This window comes from Scyliorhinus canicula, chromosome 21 (genome assembly GCF_902713615.1).
Source record: "Scyliorhinus canicula chromosome 21, sScyCan1.1, whole genome shotgun sequence".
NCBI classification, from domain to species: domain Eukaryota; kingdom Metazoa; phylum Chordata; class Chondrichthyes; order Carcharhiniformes; family Scyliorhinidae; genus Scyliorhinus; species Scyliorhinus canicula.
Window position 1 is genome coordinate 50,243,555 of NC_052166.1, and position 20,559 is coordinate 50,264,113.

Sequence of the window (20,559 nt, forward strand, 5' to 3'; positions counted from 1 at the left end):
TCTCGAAAACAAGGACTCCTACATCAGACTCTTATTTATTGACTACAGCTCCGCCTTCAACACCATAATCCCAGCCAAGCTCATATCAAAGCTCCAAACCTAGGACTTGGCTCTCCACTCTGCAACTGGATCCTTGACTTTCTGACCAACAGACCACAGTCAGTAAGAATGAACACCAACACCTCCTCCACAATAGTCCTCAACACCGGTGCCCCGCAAGGCTGCGTACTTAGCCCCCTACTCTACTCACTGTACACACACGACTGCATGGCAAAACTTGGTTCCAACTCCATCTACAAGTTTGCTGACGATACGACCATAGTGGGCCGGATCTCGAACAACGACGAGTCTGAATACAGGAGGGAGATAGAGAACTTAGTGGAGTGGTGCAACGACAACAATCTCTCCCTTAATGCCAGCAAAACTAAAGAGCTGGTCATCGACTTCAGGAAGCATAGTACTGTACACACCCCTGTCAGCATCAATGGAGCCGAGGTAGAGATGGTGAGCAGTTTCAAATTCCTAGGGGTGCACATCACCAAAAATCTATCCAGGTCCACTCATGTCGACGCTATCACCAAGAAAGCACAACAGCGCCTTTACTTCCTCAGGAAACTAAGGAAATTTGGCATGTCCACATTAACCCTTACCAACTTTTACAGATGCACTATAGAGAGCATCCTCTCGGGCTGCATCACAGCCTGGTATGGCAACTGCTCGGCCCAGGACTGCAAGGAACTTCAGAGAGTCGTGAATACCGCCCAGTCCATCACACAAACCTGCCTCCCATCCATTGATTCCATCTACACCTCCCGCTGCCGGGGGAAAGCAGGCAGCATAATCAAGGATCCCTCCCACCCGGCTTACTCACTTTTCCAACTTCTTCCATCGGGCAGGAGATTCAGAAGTCTGAGAACACGGACGAACAGACTCAAAACAGCTTCTTCCCCACTGTCACCAGACTCCTAAATGACCCTTTTATGGACTGTCCTCATTAACACTACACCCTGTATGCTTCAACCGATGCCAATGCTTATGTAGTTACATTGTATATCTTGTGTTGCCCTATTATGTATTCTCATGTATTTTCTTGAATTCTGTTCGATTCCCTTTTCTTCCCATGTACTGAATGATCTGTTGAGCTGCTTGCAGAAAAATACTTTTCACTGTACCTCGGTACACGTGACAATAAACAAATCCAATCCAATCCAATGTTGCCTGGAATGGGATGTACACTGCCCCTGTTCACCGGAATGGGGTGCACACTGCACCTGTTCCCCGGAATGGGGTGCAGACTGCCCATGTTCCCGGATTGAGGCGTACGCTGCCCATGTTGCCTGGAATGGGATGTACACTGCCCCTGTTCACCGGAATGGGGTGCGCACTGCACCTGTTCCCCGGAATGGGCTGCATGTTGCCCCTGTTCTCGAAATGGGGTGCACGCTGCCCATGTTCCTGGAATGAGGCGTACGCTGCCCGGTTTCCCAGAATGCAGCAGGGTAGCATTGTGGTTAGCAGAATTGCTTCACAGCTCCAGAATCCCATGTTCGATTCCCGGCTTGGGTCACTGTCTGTGCGGAGTCTGCGCGTTCTCCCCGTTTGTGCGTGGGTTTCCTCCGGGTGCTCCGGTTTCCTCCCACAGTCCAAAGATGTGCAGGTTAGGTGGATTGGCCATGATAAATTGCCCTTAGTGTCCAAAATTGCCCTCAGTGTTGGGTGGGGTTACTGGGTTATGGGGATAAGGTGGAGGTGTGGGTTTGGGTAGGGTGCTCTTTCCAAGAGCTGGTGCAAACTCGATGGGCCAAATGGCCTCCTTCTGCACTGTAAATTCTATGAAAAGAATGGGGTGCACGCTGCCCCTGTTCCCCGGAATAGGGCGCACACTGCCCCTGTTCCCAGAATAGGGTGCTTGCTGCCCCCTGTTTCCGGGATGGGGTGCACGCTGCCCCTGTTCCCCAGAATAGGGTGCACACTGCCCCTGTTCCCAGAATAGAGTGCTTGTTGCCCCTGTTTCCGGAATGGGTTGCACGCTGCCCTTGATTTCGGAATTGGATGTACATTGCCCCTGTTCCCCTGGCATGGGGTGTTCGCTGCCCATGCTCCCTGGAATCAGTGTGGGAAGGGACTCATTGATTCATCCACCCTGCAGAGACATCAGCGAGTTCACACTGGGGAGAGACCATTCACCTGCTCTGAGTGTGGGAAGGGCTTCACGCAGTTATCCAGCCTGCAGACACATCATGTACACTGCCCCTATTCCCTGGAAAGGGATGTAGGCTGACCCTTTTCCCCGGAATGCCATGTTCGCTGACCCTGTTGCCCAGAATGGGAGATAGGCTGCCCATATTCCCTGGAATTGGGTTTCCGCTGTCCATGTTCCCTGGAATGGGGTGTACACAGCCCCTGTTCGCCGGAGAGCGAGTATGTTGATCCTGTTCCCCAGAACGAGATGTAAGCTGATCCTGTTCCCCAGAACGTAATGTAAGCTGATCCTGTTCCCCAGAATGGGATGTACGATGCTCGTGTTCCCCGGAATGGGATGTATGATGCTCCTGTTCCCTGGCATGGGGTTCACGCTGACCCTAGAATGGAGTGGCTGGAGCTGATCTGGATGATAAGGGAGTTTATAACTCCCTGATGGCGGCGCGTTAGCACAGTGGTTAGCATTGATGCTTCTCAGCGCCAGGGTCCCAGGTTTGATTCCCCGCTGGGTCACTGTCTGTGCAGAGTCTGCACATTCTCCCCGTGTCCGCTTAGGATTCCTCCATGTGTGCTGGTTTCCTCCCACAAATCCTGAAAGACATGCTGTTAGGTGAATTGGACATTCTGAATTCTCCCTCTCTGTACCCGAACAGGCGCCAGAGTGTGGCAACTAGGGGATTTTCACAGTAACTTCATTGTAGTGTTAATGTAAGCCTACCTGTGACAATAATAAAGATATGTCACTGCTGCCAATCACGGCGCCGACGGCCAGAAGTACCTGAGCACTCCATTCCCATGCTCCAGTCTGGGGCAAGTCATTCTGAATTGCAATAGAATTCCACCTGCCAGCCTTCACGAATCCCTGACAACCTGGTGGATAGGGCACAGGTACATGCACATTCCACAGCCAATCAGCAGGAGCCCCAAGTTGAAAGGTCTTTACAAACTTCTTGTCTGGGCTGTAACACATTTTACACAATCAGGACAGTGTCTGGGCTGTGACACACTTTACACAATCAGCACAGTATCTGGGCTCTGACACACTTTACACAATCAGCACCGTGTCTGGGCTCTGACACACTTTACACAATCAGCACCGTGTCTGAGCTGTGACACACTTTACATAATCAGCACCGTGTGTGAGCTCTGACACACTTTACACAATCAGCACCGTGTCTGGGCTCTGACACACTTTACACAATCAGCACCGTGTGTGAGCTGTGACACACTTCACACAATTAGCACCGTGTCTGGGCTGTGACACACTTTACACAATCAGCACCGTGTCTGGGCTGTGACATACTTTACACAATCAGCACTGTGTCTGGGCAGTGACACACTTTACACAATCAGCACCGTGTCTGGGCTGTGACACACTTTACACAATCAGCACCGTGTGTGAGCTGTGACACACTTTACACAATCAGCACAGTGCCTGGGCTGTGACACACTTTACACAATCAGCACCGTGTCCGGGTTGTGACACACTTTACACAATCAGCACCGTGTCCGGGTTGTGACACACTTTACACCATCAGCACCGTGTCCAGGCTGTGACACACTTTACACAATCGGTCACAGGGTCCGGTCTAATTCGTTTTAAAACTTTCTCCACAAAATTCTAACATTATAAATATGATGAGGACATATTCAGCATGTTCAGCATAAACATTATAAAATATATCCCCTATGCCGAGAGTAAGCCAGTCAGTGCCGCCTGTGCGGTTTAGTAATCTTCCGGAGATTCCTGTCCATTCCTGGGCGTCACTGTACAAATGGGAAAACAATAGTTGACGTTGCAATTTCGTAGCAATACTTTGGAATAGGTTGTAACTCCTTCAGACACCCCAACTAGACGGCTGCTGTGCTGGTCCAAACTAATGTTAAATACATTACTCATACCCTGTTGTACTAATAATACTGCTGGGCACAAGTTTCCGTCTTCCATCAAATCATTGATGCCAAAAGGATATCCATTCTCGAAATTGGCGCTTTTATTTCGTTGCTGATGTTGGTTTGCCTTCGCTAAGGAGTTGGCGAAGGTGCTTGAAAGACAGCAGCTGCCTGCAGGCTCACAGTTGACAGTCCCTCAGCTATTGTGGCAGTGGCCACACCGCCTGTTTTCATTATATAATGCGGCGCTTGCTTCAGTATCTCATTCTCTCACTGACAGACATGTTCATGTTGTGGATCTGGAGGGAAATATTGAAGTCTCGGCTTTAACCCGACCTCCAGATCCTCACTAAACGATGGAAGTTTAGTGACTTCTTGAACAGGATGGCTGACTTCGAGAGAGGAGCTTTGCAGTCCCTGAGATACATATTTAAATCTGTTCGGCTTGGCATAAAGCTGAACTGAATTGACCGTGTCCAAGTTTGGATTTGCAGCAGGCTCGCCCCCAGTCTGCACCCCCCACCGTGCAATGCACACGTGCTTCCGTCGCCAGACCCACCGACATATATTTGGCTTGGCGGTGCTGTACATAATCCGGGGGTGTCCCCAACCCTCTCACATACACACACAAAACACAACCCAATAACATGCTTTTAGCCCAAAGGAATTCGCCTGCCTCTCAATGGTATGTGAGCTATTAAGGCGAAGAAGTGCAGGAAAATTAAGACTGTTTTTTACTCTCTGAGTGTGTGAGTGCTTTAAAGTGTTTTAAACACTTCCCATTTTTCCTCTTGCTGTCTGGACAGGTCGATGTATTGGCGGCAGAGGGACAGCGGGGGGCGCAGTGGTCCGATCGCGCTTCACTGGCACAGTTCAGTTGCCAACCTGCCTGCGGGAAAGCTGATGCGCTTCAGGAATTGAGGTACAGCATTATATCCCACTTCCAGTCAAACCCAGCCCTGTACTTTGCACTAAACTATTTTCCTACCCATTTCCACTGGTCAGTCGCTGCATAATAATTGTTCATGACCACCACCATCCCCACCTTCCCCTCCCGAAGACAGTTTATAGTTGAAATATAGAACAGTCCTTTCAAACTGTTAGCGTCGGCGCTGATGATCCTTCGAATCGTACCTCTTTACGGGATTTGTTCGTTAAATAGCGGGTTTTGCGGCGAGAAATATTAATTTCGCAGGGATGCACGCCACGTGTGCATTTAGTGGCGCCACTTGAAGTCCCAGTCGGTGAGCGTTAGGAATGGCAAAAAATAAGGGGTTGGTGTGAAAGCGTCCAAAATCAATCGGGACATTTGCGGGGGCTGATCGGAGGCCACGGAGTGGTTTTACCAGCTGGCCTAACGTCCTGGTTCTCGATTTTCAGTTTCATTCGAGGTAGCGGCTGGCTGTGAGTGTAGATATTTCAGCACAGAACCGGCAGAGCAGAGCCTGCGCTCTCAGATCGATTATTCCGTTTCAGAGGCTGTTTGATACATCACAACATTAAAATGTAACCGTGTCAGCAACCGGGCGATGCGACTCACTGTTGGGGCGTTTCTTTTCGTTTTAAAATGCAGCTTCTGTTATTTAATTTAATTGTATTTTAATGGGTGATGATTTGAACAATTAGAAGTGGCCAGGAATCGGTTGAGTACATTTGCAGTGTTAAAACTGAATGTATTGTGATGGGCGATGGGAGATGCACATTTGTAAACGGGAGACAACTCTGTAGCACGGGGGGGTTACCCCTAACTTTCTGACACCCCCCACCAGACATCTCCATTTACTAAAACGAAATTGTTGGAAAATAAATCCAGCGGCTGCTCCTTTCGTCAGTTTCCTCGGAGAAAGGGCAGCGAAATTTGAGTTGTTTTCGAAAACCGTTGAGACAGGAATGTGAGCGACGATCAGAAGCATTATTCCGAAGAATATACAAATATATATATTTTAAAACTGGGTCGAATTACAAGTCGTTTAAATGCATTTAAGCCTCTCGTTTATTTATTTTTTAAAAAGAAGAATTAAACACCGTTCATTTCCATTCGCCCTGTCACATGAAATTGCACATTGGAAATAAGAGATATTAAAATAAACGTGTGTTTTTTTTTTATAATGATCTTTGAATAAACGGCGTCTTTCCCCAGGATGCCAATTAGTATTTAATAACCTGGATGCCCACTCGCCTCCCATTCGCCGCTCAAAACAATTCTGTGAGCGTGGATTCGATATTTCGATATTGTCTGAATTGTCCTTTTCGAATGGATTTGGCGGCTGGGGGGCGATTCCGCTTTTGAAGATAATGTGAGAGGATGTTCTGATTCAGCAATAAAGCCTCTCTCTTTCTCTCTCGCCCTCTGAATTGTTGAAGATATCAGTTTAGTGCCGTTAGCTCCGAGGTTGCCTTTGCGGCGCAGCTTCGGTTCCATTGCGAGTGGTGGGAAGTAAGTAAATTTTAACTAAATAAACTGTTTAGCGGCCGGGGTGGTGTCAACAATCTACCTCTGACTGTGCCGCTTTTTCCTGCTGCATTGGGCTCCCACACTGGCATCAGCGCTGTTCAATCCCCCCCCCCCCCCCCCCCGAACGAATCGAGAAGAGAGTAAAATTAAGGGGCCACTTTCAGCCGAATTGCGAGCGCGAAAGTGATGTGTGTGTGTGTGTGTATAAATATATTTTTTAAAGGGCCCCTATTATTTAACGGTTCAGGGACTAATGAAGTGAAGGGCAAAAGTGATCTTAACTCCCCCCCCCCCCCCCCCCCCCCCCAACCTGCCACATCAATCTTCCCTTCAGGCAACCCAACACCGAAAGAAGTCATTTCACAAATAGCGCCTCGCTGCAATGTTCTCAACACATTATCAACTCGGTCAATTTACGCGCAGATCCCATCGGGTGTGACCATCATTTATTTCCAGAATTAGCAACAGGCAGACTCTCGGCCTTAGAGACAGGGGGTAATTCCTCCCGCGCTGACCTTTCACAAGCGCGACTCCCACCTCTACCCAGGGACATTCGGCTGGGGCAGAGCAAGGCATTTTAATTGAGATATTGCGCCCTTTGCAACGCCAGGAAGGTTAAAAAAAACGAGGCGTCCCCAAAATAACCCTGCAAATCGCTTCTAGATACGAGATGTGGGTTTTTTTTGTTAGTTTTTTTTTGGGGGGGGGGGGGGTATTCCCATTCTGTCCAGGCCTTGTTTGCTGTCAGCCTTCGGTAACTGTTCTCGTTCTAAAAGGCTGGGGACCAGGCTGCTAAATGTCAGCCTACGGGACCGGAGGCGGAATGGTGATGAGGGACGAGCGAATCGAGAATATAATGGAAGGTGGGGGGCAATCCTCCAGCTGTCATTTTTTTTTAAATCAAGGGCATGCTTTCTTGAATATTATCTCTGTTCTTGTCACACACACACAAAATGACAAACTACCCCGCGCGGCGCTCAACAATATCTGCAAAAGCCATCTATGCAGATTTGCAGCCAGAGACAACTGGCCGTTCTTGTGATGATTGTGTTGAGAAGAGGATACTGGGTGGAATTGTTCTCGCCTCCTTGATTCTGTTTGACATTATCGCCGGCCATCGCCAGGTGCACCGCAAAGGCAGTCGCTCCGCTTGCTGCATTCCCATTTTCCTCATTCGCAGCGACCTTGGGAGAGTTGGGATGGGCGTCCGTAATGTTTAATTTACTGCATTCTGAATTGTGGTAATTAACTACCAGATCGAATGTGCTGGTGTAGGGTTTTTTTTAATGTTACAAAAAAATAAATGAGCACCGTTTTAAAAGGGGAACGAAGCCTGATGGTGTGTGAGTGTGTGTGTCTGTGCTTGGTGTGTGTGCATGGCGTTGTGTGTCTGTGCATGGTGTGTGTGTCTGTGCATGGTGTGTGTGTCTGTGCATGGTGCATTGTGTGTGTGTGCATCGTGTGTGTCTGCCTGTGCATGGCGCGTGTGTCTGTGCATGGTGTGTGTCTGTGCATGGCGTTGTGTGTCTGTGCATGGCGTTGTGTGTCTGTGCATGGTGTGTGTGTCTGTGCATGGTGTGTGTGTCTGTGCATGGTGCATTGTGTGTGTGTGCATCGTGTGTGTCTGCCTGTGCATGGCGCGTGTGTCTGTGCATGGTGTGTGTCTGTGCATTGTGTGTGTGTGTCTGTGCATGGCGTTGTGTGTCTGTGCATTGTGTGTGTGCATGGTGTTGTGTGTGTGTCTGCATGGCGTTGTGTGTGTCTGTGCATTGTGTGAGTATGCATGGTGTGTGTGTGTATGTGTCTGTGCATGGTGTATGTGTGTCTGTGCATGGTGTGTGTGTCTGTGCATGGTGTTGTCTGTGTGTCTGTACACGGTGTGTGTGTGTCTGTGCATGGTGTTATGTGTGTGTCTGTGCATGGTGTTGTCTGTGTGTCTGTGCATGGTGTATGTGTGTCTGTGCATGGCGTGTGTCTGTGCATTGTGTGTGTGTGTCTGTGCATGGCGTTGTGTGTGTCTGTGCATTGTGTGTGTGCATGGTGTTGTGTGTGTGTCTGCATGGCGTTGTGTGTGTCTGTGCATTGTGTGAGTATGCATGGTGTGTGTGTATGTGTCTGTGCATGGTGTATGTGTGTCTGTGCATGGTGTTGTCTGTGTGTCTGTACATGGTGTGTGTGTGTCTGTGCATGGTGTTATGTGTGTGTCTGTGCATGGTGTTGTCTGTGTGTCTGTGCATGGTGTATGTGTGTCTGTGCATGGTGTGTGTGTATGTGTGTCTGTGCATGGCGTGTGTGTCTGTGCATGGTGTTGTCTGTGTGTCTGTGCATGGTGTGTGTGTCTGTGCATGGTGTGTGTGTCTGTGCATGGTGTTATGTGTGTGTCTGTGCATGGTGTTATGTGTGTGTCTGTGCATAGTGTTGTCTGTGTGTGGTTGGGGGGGGGGGTGGCTTTGGGCGATTTCTACCGATTGTGGCGTCGATTTTGAAACGAGTGCTTTAAACGTGTGTGTGTGTTTCAAAGTAAATACTTATCTCGGGTTGTGTCAAAGAAAGCCACCTTAAGGATATCAGGAAGAGCAGTATGGCCAAGCGAGGACGTGTTAGGCTCTCTGATTATTTGAACGCTCTCACCTTTCACATCTGCAGTGGGTCTCTGAGCAGCAATTGGCCACGTTTAACGATTTCCTTCCCTGTCGTTTTAACATAAACAAAAACACAGTATTTCCGAAACCATTAACTCGTCACTTAACGCCAACTCACTTTTGCAGGGTAGAAATGTACATGCAGTTCGCCACATTGATCCCGAAATGTTCTCTAATATGTATGGGGGGGGGGGGGGGGGGATTTCCCTCTACCCAGAACAGAAATCATGATTATTTTGTTTTAGCTTTTTTTTTTCGTTTGCATTATGTTTGACTTGAAGCAGCGAGATGGTGAAGAATGTCTACATTTAGTGCTCAGAATGGAGGTTAAAAGTGAATTGAGTTCCCACCTGGTGCCTGCGGAGCTGACGCTCTATTTCCTGGCTGCAGCTCTCATTCCGGAGGGAGGCGCAGGCGTTCTGGCGTCTGTATCCATGCGCCGGGGCGCTCCACCCCCACCCCCCCCCCCCCCTCCCCCTCTCTCTCTCCCCCTCCCTCCCTCCACTCCCAGGTTCTATACCCACCCGCTCCAAAGAACGCTCCATGGCACATTCCCATCCGAGCACCCAGGGAAAACCTTCACCTCGCTTCTTGGGGATTTACTCCTAGTTAACTTCCTCCTTGTTTTATCTTCGCGTGTGTGTGTGTGTGTGAGAGAGAAATACTCCGAGAAGGCTGGATTGCAACTTTTACCCTGGTTCATTTCAGTCCTCTCTGCTCACTTGTGCTCCCCCAGGTGCTAACAAGTCCGCGTTTATTTTAAGAGAACCTTTTTTTCTCTCTCTACCGGACCAAGTGCTGGTCTAACTTGTAAGTGCAGCCATCAATTACTCCCGATTACAAGTTTCGAGACCCTCCCCCCCCCCCCCCCCACCCCTGCATGTAAAGAACGTGTCCTCGGAAATAGCTGGTATCGATTGTGCTAAAGTTAGCATTAAAGTTGGAGGTGTGTGTGTGTGGGGAGGGAGGGGAGAGAGGAGAGAGGGAGGGGGGCCGCCGTTTGCTGCTTGTATAATAGTGACCCTGGATGGCTCTCGCAACAGGTTCCCAATCCCTGGATAGGTGCTTCAGCAGAAGAGAAGCCGAGGCTGCAAACATGCTAGACGATATAAAAATGGAGGAGCACCCGTTACGTTCAGGTCCTGCCACCTTGGGAATGCGACTGGGTAAATAACGCGTTTGTAAACTTTTTTCCCCCCCTTTTTGTTCTGTTTTTGTTTTTCTGTCTTCTGAAACGGTTAAAGGCCAGTCAGTCCTTTGCTTGCGGCTCGCGGGATTCGAACCATTTATCTGCCGGCTTTCAGCCGGGCAGCCGGCTGCCAGGAATGAGGAAGATGCCGACAGTAGGGCGATGTTTTTGTGTGTGTGTGTGTGTTGTTGGAGGGGGGGGGGGGGGGGGGGGTGTGAAGAAGCGGCAAATGTGATTTCTTCGTTGAGGGGAGATTACATTGTTGGCAGCAGATTCGGAGATACTGCACACACTTTCTCCAAATTGTCCCGTTTGCTAAAGAAAAGAACATTTGGAAGGGGTGACAATTTCTGCAGAGCTGGGGTTTTTTGTTGTTGTAAAGCGGTGAAGGTGTTTCAGAGGCTGGGGCTAAGTGGGGAGGGGGTGATATTCGAGGGAAGGAGTCACTTCCACATCTCACGAACACTGGTCGCCAGGAGAAAGAAGCTGGATAATTTTATTGTTTCGTTCCAAAACACCTATTTGTTTATTCCCCTCTCTCTCTCTCTCCCTCTCGCCCGCTCCTGTAGGCTCCGACTGTAAACATAAAGAAATGTGTGACGGTTGCCAAAGGCCGATAGAAGATCGCTTTCTTATGAGGGTCAATGAAGCTTCCTGGCATGAACATTGTTTGCAATGCACGGTGTGTCAACAGCCCCTCACCAGGAGTTGCTACTTTCGAGACAGGAAACTATACTGCAAACACGACTATGATCAGTAAGTGCCAACGCGTCTCCTTTCACCAAGGCAAGGGGATTGCCCGTTTATTATCGTGTTTCATGTGGATTGAGCTTTTCTGTTTTATTTTGTGTGTGTGTGTGTGTTTGCTGGTTCGGCATTAAAGCCGCAAATTCCGATATTTCTTTTAAAAAGTGAGTTGCTTTCCTTCAACACCCCCCCCCCCCCCCAAAAAAAACCAAAAAGAAAATATAGTTTCGCCGGTAACTCTGTTATTGACTGAGTTTTCTGTTTACCGTGAAGTTTTGAAAGCTAGAGATTGTTTCTTTCTCTAGCAGAATGTGGGTTGCTGAAAGCAATTGGGCCTCGACATCCTCAATTCCGCAAATTCAATCTTCGCCGAATGTTTAATGTGCGTGTCGAGGCCTCTTGTCTAATTTTTTTTGGGGGGGGGGGGGTTATATTTTACAAAGCGCCGTTTATAAGGGAGCATTGTGTGATTCTCGGCGCGTACCTTGCTCAGACTGTGTGAGGGATGTCGTGGGTTTTCATTCCGTCTGAAGACGTTTAGACTGTGCCTCTCAAGATTGGGCCTGGACAAGGCCACATCGGAATCTATCTGTCACCCGCTTGCAGCAGTTCGATTGTAGAAAATACAGCCATTGTGGTCAGAATTATCAGGCAGCCAGAGTGTTAGTTTTCGGATATATTTAGAATTTTCCGGGACACGCAAAACCACCAGAAATAATTTCAGTTGGCCACGATTGACAGTGCAACTGGGCACCTACCTGTGTGCAGAATGTCTATATTACAGGCGGCACCTCGAGGATAGGAAAACCAGTCCTTCTCTTAAATGATTATGTTGCATTCCCTCACCCACCTTCCCCACAAAAATAAGAACATATTAAGAGCTTGAAAATTAAAATCATGCCTCAAACCCCAAATTATGCCTCAAATATTTCCCCTCCCCACAATTATCTTAATCAGAAACAGTATCTTGGAGAGCGGCGGCAGCCCTTGACGATGAAGTAAGCCGTGTTTATACAAGTTAAAGCAGAATGTGTGTGTGTTTAATCCCCACTCCGAGCTTTCCATGATGATTTGTTTTACTGAATGTCTCCTGGTATTTTTTTTGGGGGGGGGGGGGTGTGTATTGGAGGGACACACACACACACTGGAGTTGGAGACGGACTAGTTACCTGAGCCACAGCAGACCGTTCCTTCACAATGGCTCTGCTTCTACACAGAGCTCCCACAAACATCTAAATATATCCAAAACAAAACCACATGCACACACACACACTCCGGCAAAATAATAACTACACTGCCCAGGATTTGCACCACCACAAAAGTGAAGATGTATCAAACCGCCCGCCCCGGGACAGTTTGAAAGGAAATCTATTTATCTCCGACAGACAGGCACCGGTTGTACAATTCATGCAGCTCCCCGGCTTTCTGCTGGGAGCGAGCCACAGTGAGGGTTTCCCTCGGTGCAGATGCATTTCCAGGACAGCCTGGATTTATCCCAAAGAGGGAGAATTTGTTTTGGGACACCAGACCGGATTGATGTATTTTTCTTTTGTAAATGTCAGTGTTTTTTTGCCAGACACGGGTGGCATTTGGGCCTCTGGGGGATGTTTGGCGGTGTTGCTGTGGGCCGCACGATTATTCCGCAGCCTCTGTACAGACAGGGGCACTTGTACGTGGTGCTCCCTGATGTGGACTTTTGCAACCAGTTGGAAATATGAGAGAAGCTCATTGCCTCTACCCCCTTCCGGGGCCTTTAGGAAATTTTGAGAGCCAAAATATATTAGTCAAGTTCAGCCTTCACACTTTGATCATCTGTCATCTGCAAGTGGCTGTAATCGGGGCTGGATCAGTCAATCCATTGATGCCATTCAGGCCCGTTGTGATGTGCATCTTCTGGTCAAGTTGTGTGTGTGTGTGTGTGTCTGGTGGCTATGGGGGCAAAAACTCGCTCTCCATCCAAAGCTAGAGATTCACTCGCTCAACAAGGGCGTCAACCGATTTGAACTCTGGTATATAATCGGCATTCTTTAAAAATATCTATAGAGTGCTCCCATCATATTTGAAAATACAAGCTCGGCTTTGAATATTAAAGGTCAGATATTCCATTTATAGATAGATGGTGGTGTATGGGTGTAACAACGACAACGGGAAGAGTGTTGATTGTAAACGTAGAGACGAGACGAAGCTGAATTAGGCTTTGCGATATGTCCCGTCAGTCGGGTTCCTAAACAGTAAAAGCCGCTCAGATAAAGCTGCAAGCCAGGAACATATTTTGGAACATTCAAAATGTTGCGCGTTATGCCGGCACATTGATCTTGTGATGAATTATTAATAATCGTTTTAGGTTCCGTTTAAAGAGTTCGATTTTCCTTTCGGGGGGAAAGCAAAGTTCTCTTCTATCGACCCTTAACCACGGTTTCTCTGAAAATTTAATGAAACTTCGTATTTAATTTAGAGGCAAATCAGCCCAATGTGTTGGGGAATTCTGAAGCTGGGGGGACGGGAATGTGCGAGGAGAAAGGGAGGAGAGAAAAGGGGGAACTAGGGAAGGTGAAAGGAGCAAGGTGGGAGAAGGGGAGATGTGAAAGGGAAGGTGGAGAGGGAGGGTGTGGGTGTGGGGGGTAGAGGGTGTGTGGGGAGGGAAGGAGGGAAAGCGTGAGGTGAGAAGAGTGAAGGTCTGAGGGGGAAAGAGGGAAGGTGTGGGAGAAGGAGGGGTGTGAGGGGGGAAAGTGTGAGGAGGGAATATGTGAGGGGGAAAGAGGGAAGGTGTGAGGGGGAAAGAGGGAAGGTGTGAGGGGGAAGGAGGGAAGGTGTGAGGAGGAAGGAGGGAAGGTGTGAGGGGGAAGGAGGGAAGGTGTGAGGGGGAAAGAGGAAGGGTGTGAGGGGGGAAGGAGGGAAGGTGTAAGGGGGAAGGAGGGAAGCTGTGAGGGGAAGGAGGGACGGTGTGAGGGAAGAGGGAAGGTGTGAGGGGGAAAGAGGGAAGGTGTGAGGAGGAAAGAGGGAAGATGTGAGGGGGAAGGAGGGAAGGTGTGAGAGGGGAAGGAGGGAAGGTGTGAGAGGGAAGGAGGGAAGGTGTGAGGAGGAAGGAGGGAAGGTGTGAGGGGGAAAGAGGGAAGGTGTGAGGGGAAAGGAGGGAAGGTGTGAGGGGGAAGGAGGGAAGGTGTGAGGGGAAAGGAGGGAAGGTGTGAGGGGGAAGGAGGGAAGGTGTGAGGTGGAAAGAGGGAAGGTGTGAGGGGAAAGGAGGGAAGGTGTGAGGGGGAAGGAGGGAAGGTGTGAGGGGGAAGGAGGGAAGGTGTGAGGGGGAAGGAGGGAAGGTGTGAGTGGGAAGGAGGGAAGGTGTGAGGGGGAAAGTGTTGGAGGGGAAAGTTTAAAACTAATGATGGGCCAACTTCATTTTGTCAGAGCGAGGTTTACTGTGTGGGGTGAGAGATGCCGCGGGACGTTTTGTTTTAGTGTTGCTGAGAGTTCACACGTCAAACTGCTGCACAGAGGCGGTGCCTGAAAGCTCAGTCAGACATTCTGATATCAACTCTTGCTGACAAATATCCTCAGCCTCTTCAAGGGTGACATAACCTCTTTTTTGCAAACTTTAAAAAAAAAGTTGGAAGATTGTGTGCGATATGGAAAATGGTCACAACAGCAATTGGCAGAGGAGGAAGACGCCGAGGGGCAACGCAATGACAGCAGCTACCTACTCGCCTTTAAATAGGGGGTTCATTCATTTTAGGGGGAATTTCCATTTCCAACTTTCTTCGGAAGTTTGGCCGCTGAATGGAGACTGAGTATTTGAACCAGTGGGTTAAACCTGGAAGCGCCTGGCCAAGATTGTTAAAGTCAGAGATATGTCCTTGGAGAGGAGCTCTCCCGAGGGTTAGGGCCGCAAATGCTGTGCATTAAACCCTCTCAGACACGCTGTGAGTTTTGAACACACATGGAATCCTTAGTTCATTTTTGTTTTAACGTGCTCGATGGTCTTTTAATGTTCAGGCATTAGGAGGGCTAAACCTTAGGACAGAAGACAGTCCTTTCAACTCTGAAATAGGAGGGTGTGAGAGAGGTGAATTGGCGTCCAGCTTTCAAATGGCCAGGTAGCGATGTAAAGTCAATCTGTAAATCAAACATTTCGGCCCAAAACAGTATAGAAGGGATTGGTTAAAAAAAAATAAACACCTACAATTAACGAAGTCCAGTTGTAGTCTTCTGTGAGATTATTTCACAGTAACTTCATTGCAGTGTTAATGTAAGGCTGCTTGTGACAATACAGATTCTTATTATTAAATATCAAAGAGGGAGCCCGTTTTCAATGGTCGCTTAAAACCGAAACCATTCAAATCAGTTTAAACTCTGGAATATGAGAGACGAGGCAAGCGGGCGATTCTTTTTAAAACGAACGAGGCAGGTCCGTTCGCACGAAATAGGATTGCGGATAAAACGGGTTGTGTTCTGAACAATTAAAGGTAAACATGGTTCCCCAGCCTGTCTGACTGAAGCTATGAACGGTTTAGAAATGTTTTTCAGTCCCCCCCAAACCCCGAATTCAGTTCACAGCCGGTTGATTTGAAATGATTTTGCCCGACTGCAAATAATAATCCTGATCTTTCCAGCCGGTGGCTAGAAATTATACTTGTCTTCGTTTTTTATAATACGCGCCAGACATCAAATCGAGCCATCGCAATGATTAAAACGATAAGGAGATATGCCCAGCCCGCGAACAGCGATGATCTTTGAACGTTTGTTCAGAGAGGTGCGTGCTGATAACTAGGGTTGTCGGGGGAATAGCTATTTTAAATAAATTGCCAACATACCAAAATTGCCATCAAATGTGATATAGGTGTATCTTGTAAAAAAGGGATTGGGGAAAATGGTGTCCGGCTGCAATTTAATCAAGGGATTTAATCAAGTTCTCCCAGTCACCGGAGTGAAGTATCTACTGGGAATAGGGAACAAGGTGAACTTGCTGCTTCTGCTCTTGCGTGTACTGCACAGGTTTACAGTGGACCCATTACACCGGAGAGTTAGGGAAGCTCGCAAGCCTGCCAATCATTTCATTATTGTGGCGGAGAGCTAATTAGCAGAATCAGAAACACAGACTATCACCGTCCCTGGAATGATGATCAAGTGCAGTTCCATTGTTGGGAAAAGTCCTCATTTAATTGCGTTGCGCGACGACAGGGAATTCGTTACAAACCATACAATTTTTAAAAAAAACTTTAAATTCGCGTTTTGTCACTTTTCACCAGGATTTCTCTGCTAATGCCACAATTGTGAACACTGGGCGTTTTGCAAATGCTTGCCTGCACACATCTACTCCTTACTGCCTCGGCTGTAATGCGATTGACTGATGCATGGGAGAGTGTAGAGTTTCTGATCGAAAGTCCTCAACGTGTTTAGTCCGTGTCCCATTTTGTGAATTCGCAAGGCAAGGGACTCAATTTGTTTCACTTCTTATTTGTGTGTGTGTTTGAGGTTCTGACTTAAGCCCGGTTATTTATTTTGGTAAGATTTTCTTTTTTGCCAAATTTTGGACTTTCCAGAGAGAATCAGCGTGATGTCATTCTTTAAAAAAAAAGAAAGGGTCTACCCCACATAGCTGTCCACTGCATTATCACACTTCATGCCTGTCAGTAGAATTTAGCCCCTTTTTATATATAGGGTTTTAACATGGCCACTTCAATCACTGGCGCATAATAGTACTCTGCTAGAAGCCTGGCAACTAACAAAAGACAACAACTATTGCTTTGCATCAACTTTTGTCAGGCATTGACGAGCCTTCCCAACAGGGTCTTAAGTGGTTAGTGGCAACAATGTGAATTTCATAGCTACAGCATGAAAATCCATCACCATGGATACTGGCAGTAAATGCTTACACAGGAAAATCTTTGTTGAGGTTATTGGGCTTCTGAAAGATTTTCTTTAAATGCGAACTGGCCCGACATAGTGTTGCCTGAACATTGGCCCAGGGCTGTGGCCACTTTCGCAATGCAAAGCGCAAAATACCGAGTCCAATTCAACTCGGTTACCTGAGTCCGGAGCCTTGCTGCATCCCGCAGATCTGATCCAAAATTATTTCAATGCACAAGCAAGTTACACATTGACCTGCCATGTTAAATGGTGCAGCTGAGATCTGTAAACAGTTCTGCGGCAGAATAGTTTATACTTATTAACCTCTGTTGAATCGTGATACCTGGTGTGACATGACATGGCAGCCTGCTGTGAACACTACCTCAGACTGACAGCCGCAAACATTTAATGAGATGGGATGCAGCCGCATAAATCAACAGCTCTTTGGAAGAACACTGGTTCTGAAATGCTTTTACAAGTGGGTATGTTCAGCATGGTAACCCACAGCTTCTTTTTTCGTTGGGACTTTTTAGTGGACCCACTTAAATATGATAGGCAGCCCACAAATTGCAGTGGTGGGTCAGGATAGTTTTTTGTTAATCCAAAAAAAGTCGATGCTTTCTCATAAAAAGAAGCATCCATTCAGATCGCAAGGCAAATATTGCATCAATGTGGAATCAAAACTTTTGAACTTCTTCTTTGATTTGATTATTGGGATCAGAGTATGCGTGGCCCAAATTGGGGGCACAACCGATTGCCATTTTACCCAAGGGCTAGTCTGCACAAAATATTTGTAAAGGAAGTGATTCAATTCTGGGGCCATTTGATTTTACAACAGGTGACACTTTTTCGTAGATGCAGTTTTATATCCGTTACTTAAAGGAGAAACAAACAAAACATGGAACATTTATTGAAACATAAGTTTCTTAGGATGGCACGGTAACACAGTGGGTAGCACTGTTGCTTCACAGTGCCAGGGTCCCAGGTTCGATTCCCGGCTTGGGTCACTCTGCATGTTCGCCCTATGTTTGTGTGGGTTTCCTCCGGGTGCTCCGGTTTTCTCCCACAAGTCTTGAAAGATGTGCTGATAGGTGAATTGGACATTCTGAATTCTCCCTCAGTGTACCCGAACAGGCGCCGGAATGTGGCGACTAGGGACTTTTCATTGCCATGTTAATGTAAGCCTACTTGTGACAATAAAGATTATTATTGGAAGCCTACTTGTGACAATAAAGATTATTATTATGTTTTTTCAGCCGTTCAAGCTGGATATGTTTACTTTTGTTTATGGTGTGGGCTTATAGCGGTTAAAATAAAGACATCTCACTATACATGTATGTGATTGAGTCCCATTGCCACAGCTGAGCAGATGGACAGGAATTTAGTAATAGCGTGTGTATAGTATTGTCTCAGGTTATAATTCTGTTGATTAGGGCAGCACGGTGGTGCAGTGGGTTAGCCCCGTTTCCTCACGGCGCTGAGGTCTCAGGTTCGTTCCCGGGTCTGTCCGTGTGGAGTTTGCACATTCTCCCCTTGTTTGTGTGGGTTTGGCCCCCACAACCCAAAGATGTGCAGGCTAGGTGGATTGGCCATGCTAAATTGCCCCTTGATTGGAATAAATTTATAATAAAAAATAATTCTCTTGATTAGATTACAGTTATACTGTCATCCTTGTGTTGTAGTTTTTGTTCACTTCACTGTGACACAAATGTGGCAGTGTAATTCTGAAGTCGAGTCTAGACGCGACTCTGGGGGGGAAGCAGTGTGACACACCTTGAATAACGTCACCTCCTGTTCCTTGTTATAATAGCTCCTGTGTCGTCTGACACCCAGTTTTTTTAAATGTTCACGTGTTTGCAGGAGGAAATCAGTAGCCGTGGTATGATTGTAGTGTTAGTTAATTCCTGGACGTTGTTTGTTATTAATGCTGTCATTTTCTATGGGGGAGTAAATACGTCAATTAAAAAGTACTGTTTTAGGCAGCACCTATTAGTTTTGTGTATATTTATTCTTGGGGACTGGGTGTTGTTGGAAAGGCTCGCCCCTATGTTTCCTGCTGTCATTTGGACTGAAAGATTTGTTGGGGAAGCCAATATTGAGTTGCTGCGATGGTTGACTGATAATGATCATATACACCAAGGAAGCTTTTGCCCTTGGTTGGTGGCAGGTATACTGAAAGGGATGATACAATTACCCTTACAGTACATGGGCCAGTTAATAATAATAGTCTTTATTAGTGTCCCAAGTAGGTTTACATTAACACTGCAATTAAGTTACTGTGAAAATCCTGTAGTCGCCATACGCCGGCGCCTGTTCGAATTCAGAATGTCCAAGCATGTCTTTCCGGACTTGTGGGAGGAAACCAGAGCACCCGGGGGAAGCCCACGCAGGCACGGGGAGAACGTGCAGACTCCGCACAGACAGTGACCCAAGCCAGGAATGGAACCCGGGTCCCTGGTGCTGTGAAGCAGCAGTGCTAACCGTTATGCTACCGTGGCACACAGTTGAAGGTGGTACACAGGGCACACTTAACTAGGGCTAGGATGAGGTGGTTGTTTGAGGGGGTGGGAGGTAAGCGTGAGCATTGCGTGATGGGCCCAGCAATCATGAGCATATGTTCTGGACATGTGAAGCTAGTGAGCTAGTGAAGTTTTCCTTCTTCAGCACCTTGTCACTGATTCCACAAATGGAATTGGAGCCCAGCCCCCTGGTGACCATATTTGGGGTGTCGGACCTGCTGGAGCTGCTGATAGGTGTGGGGGCGGATGTCTTAACCTTCACCTCGCTGATCGCTTACAGGCGGGTGCTGTTGGAGCAGAGGTCAGCTTCTCCACCCAATGCCTCGGTATGGCTGGAAGATCTTGTGGAGTTTTTGCACCTTGCCAAAATTAAGTATTCAATAAGGGGCGCAGTGGAAGAACTTTATAAAACATGGTGTCCTACGGGCAGCACGGTGGCACAGCAGTTAGCATTGCTGCCCCACAGCGCCAAGGTCCCAGGTTTGATCCCTGCTCTGGGTCACTGTCCGTGTGGAGTTTGTGCATTCTCCCCGCGTCTGCGAGGGTTTCTCCCCCACAACCCAAAGATGTGCAGGATAGGTGGATTGGCCATGCTAAATTGCCCCTTAATTGGAAAAAAAGAATTGGGTACTCTAAATTTAAAAAAAATATATGGTGTCCTTTCATTCTGTTTTTGAAAGAGCTAGTCACCGTGAGCTGTTGGGGTGGGGGTTTGTGGTTTTGTTTGAGAGTGTGTTTTGTTTTCCTTTATTGTTCTGATTCATTGAAAAATGTTCAATTAAAATATTTTAAAGAAGAGTACGTGGGCCGGTAATGGGAACAATCGGTCAGTGCGTCCACTTTTTACTGCTCCCCATTGCACACTGCTGGGATGTATCTGCACATGGATATGTCTGGTGAGGACAACAATGGACTCAGCTGTGATGTTCATCCCATTGGGAATGGCTGGTTGACATTCCCTCTGTGCACTTGCACATGAAGAAAACCAGGCGCTACAGCCTGCCATGTAACTCATCATGAATCACTGTCCCCAAGAGAGAAGGGGAAATGATGGGGGAGGAAATTGGGAAA

At 47.6% G+C, this 20,559-nt stretch overlaps 1 protein-coding gene across 3 annotated transcripts in view; it reads left to right on the top strand.

Moving 5' to 3' along the window:
* Positions 1-4,930: 4,930 nt before the first annotated feature.
* Positions 4,931-20,559, top strand: part of LOC119955778 (LIM/homeobox protein LMX-1.2) — a 216,063-nt gene continuing 200,434 nt past the window's right edge. Inside the window, exons 1-3 of one of the 3 annotated variants that reach the window (XM_038782337.1) lie at positions 4,931-5,017; positions 10,236-10,358; positions 10,951-11,137. In XM_038782337.1, coding sequence (XP_038638265.1) covers positions 10,289-10,358; positions 10,951-11,137 — 257 coding nt within the window. In that variant the 5' untranslated portion in view covers positions 4,931-5,017; positions 10,236-10,288. Of the gene's footprint in view, positions 5,018-9,710; positions 10,003-10,219; positions 10,359-10,950; positions 11,138-20,559 lie in introns of those variants that run through there. The other 2 variants (XM_038782336.1, XM_038782335.1) reach the window with 2 other exon arrangements.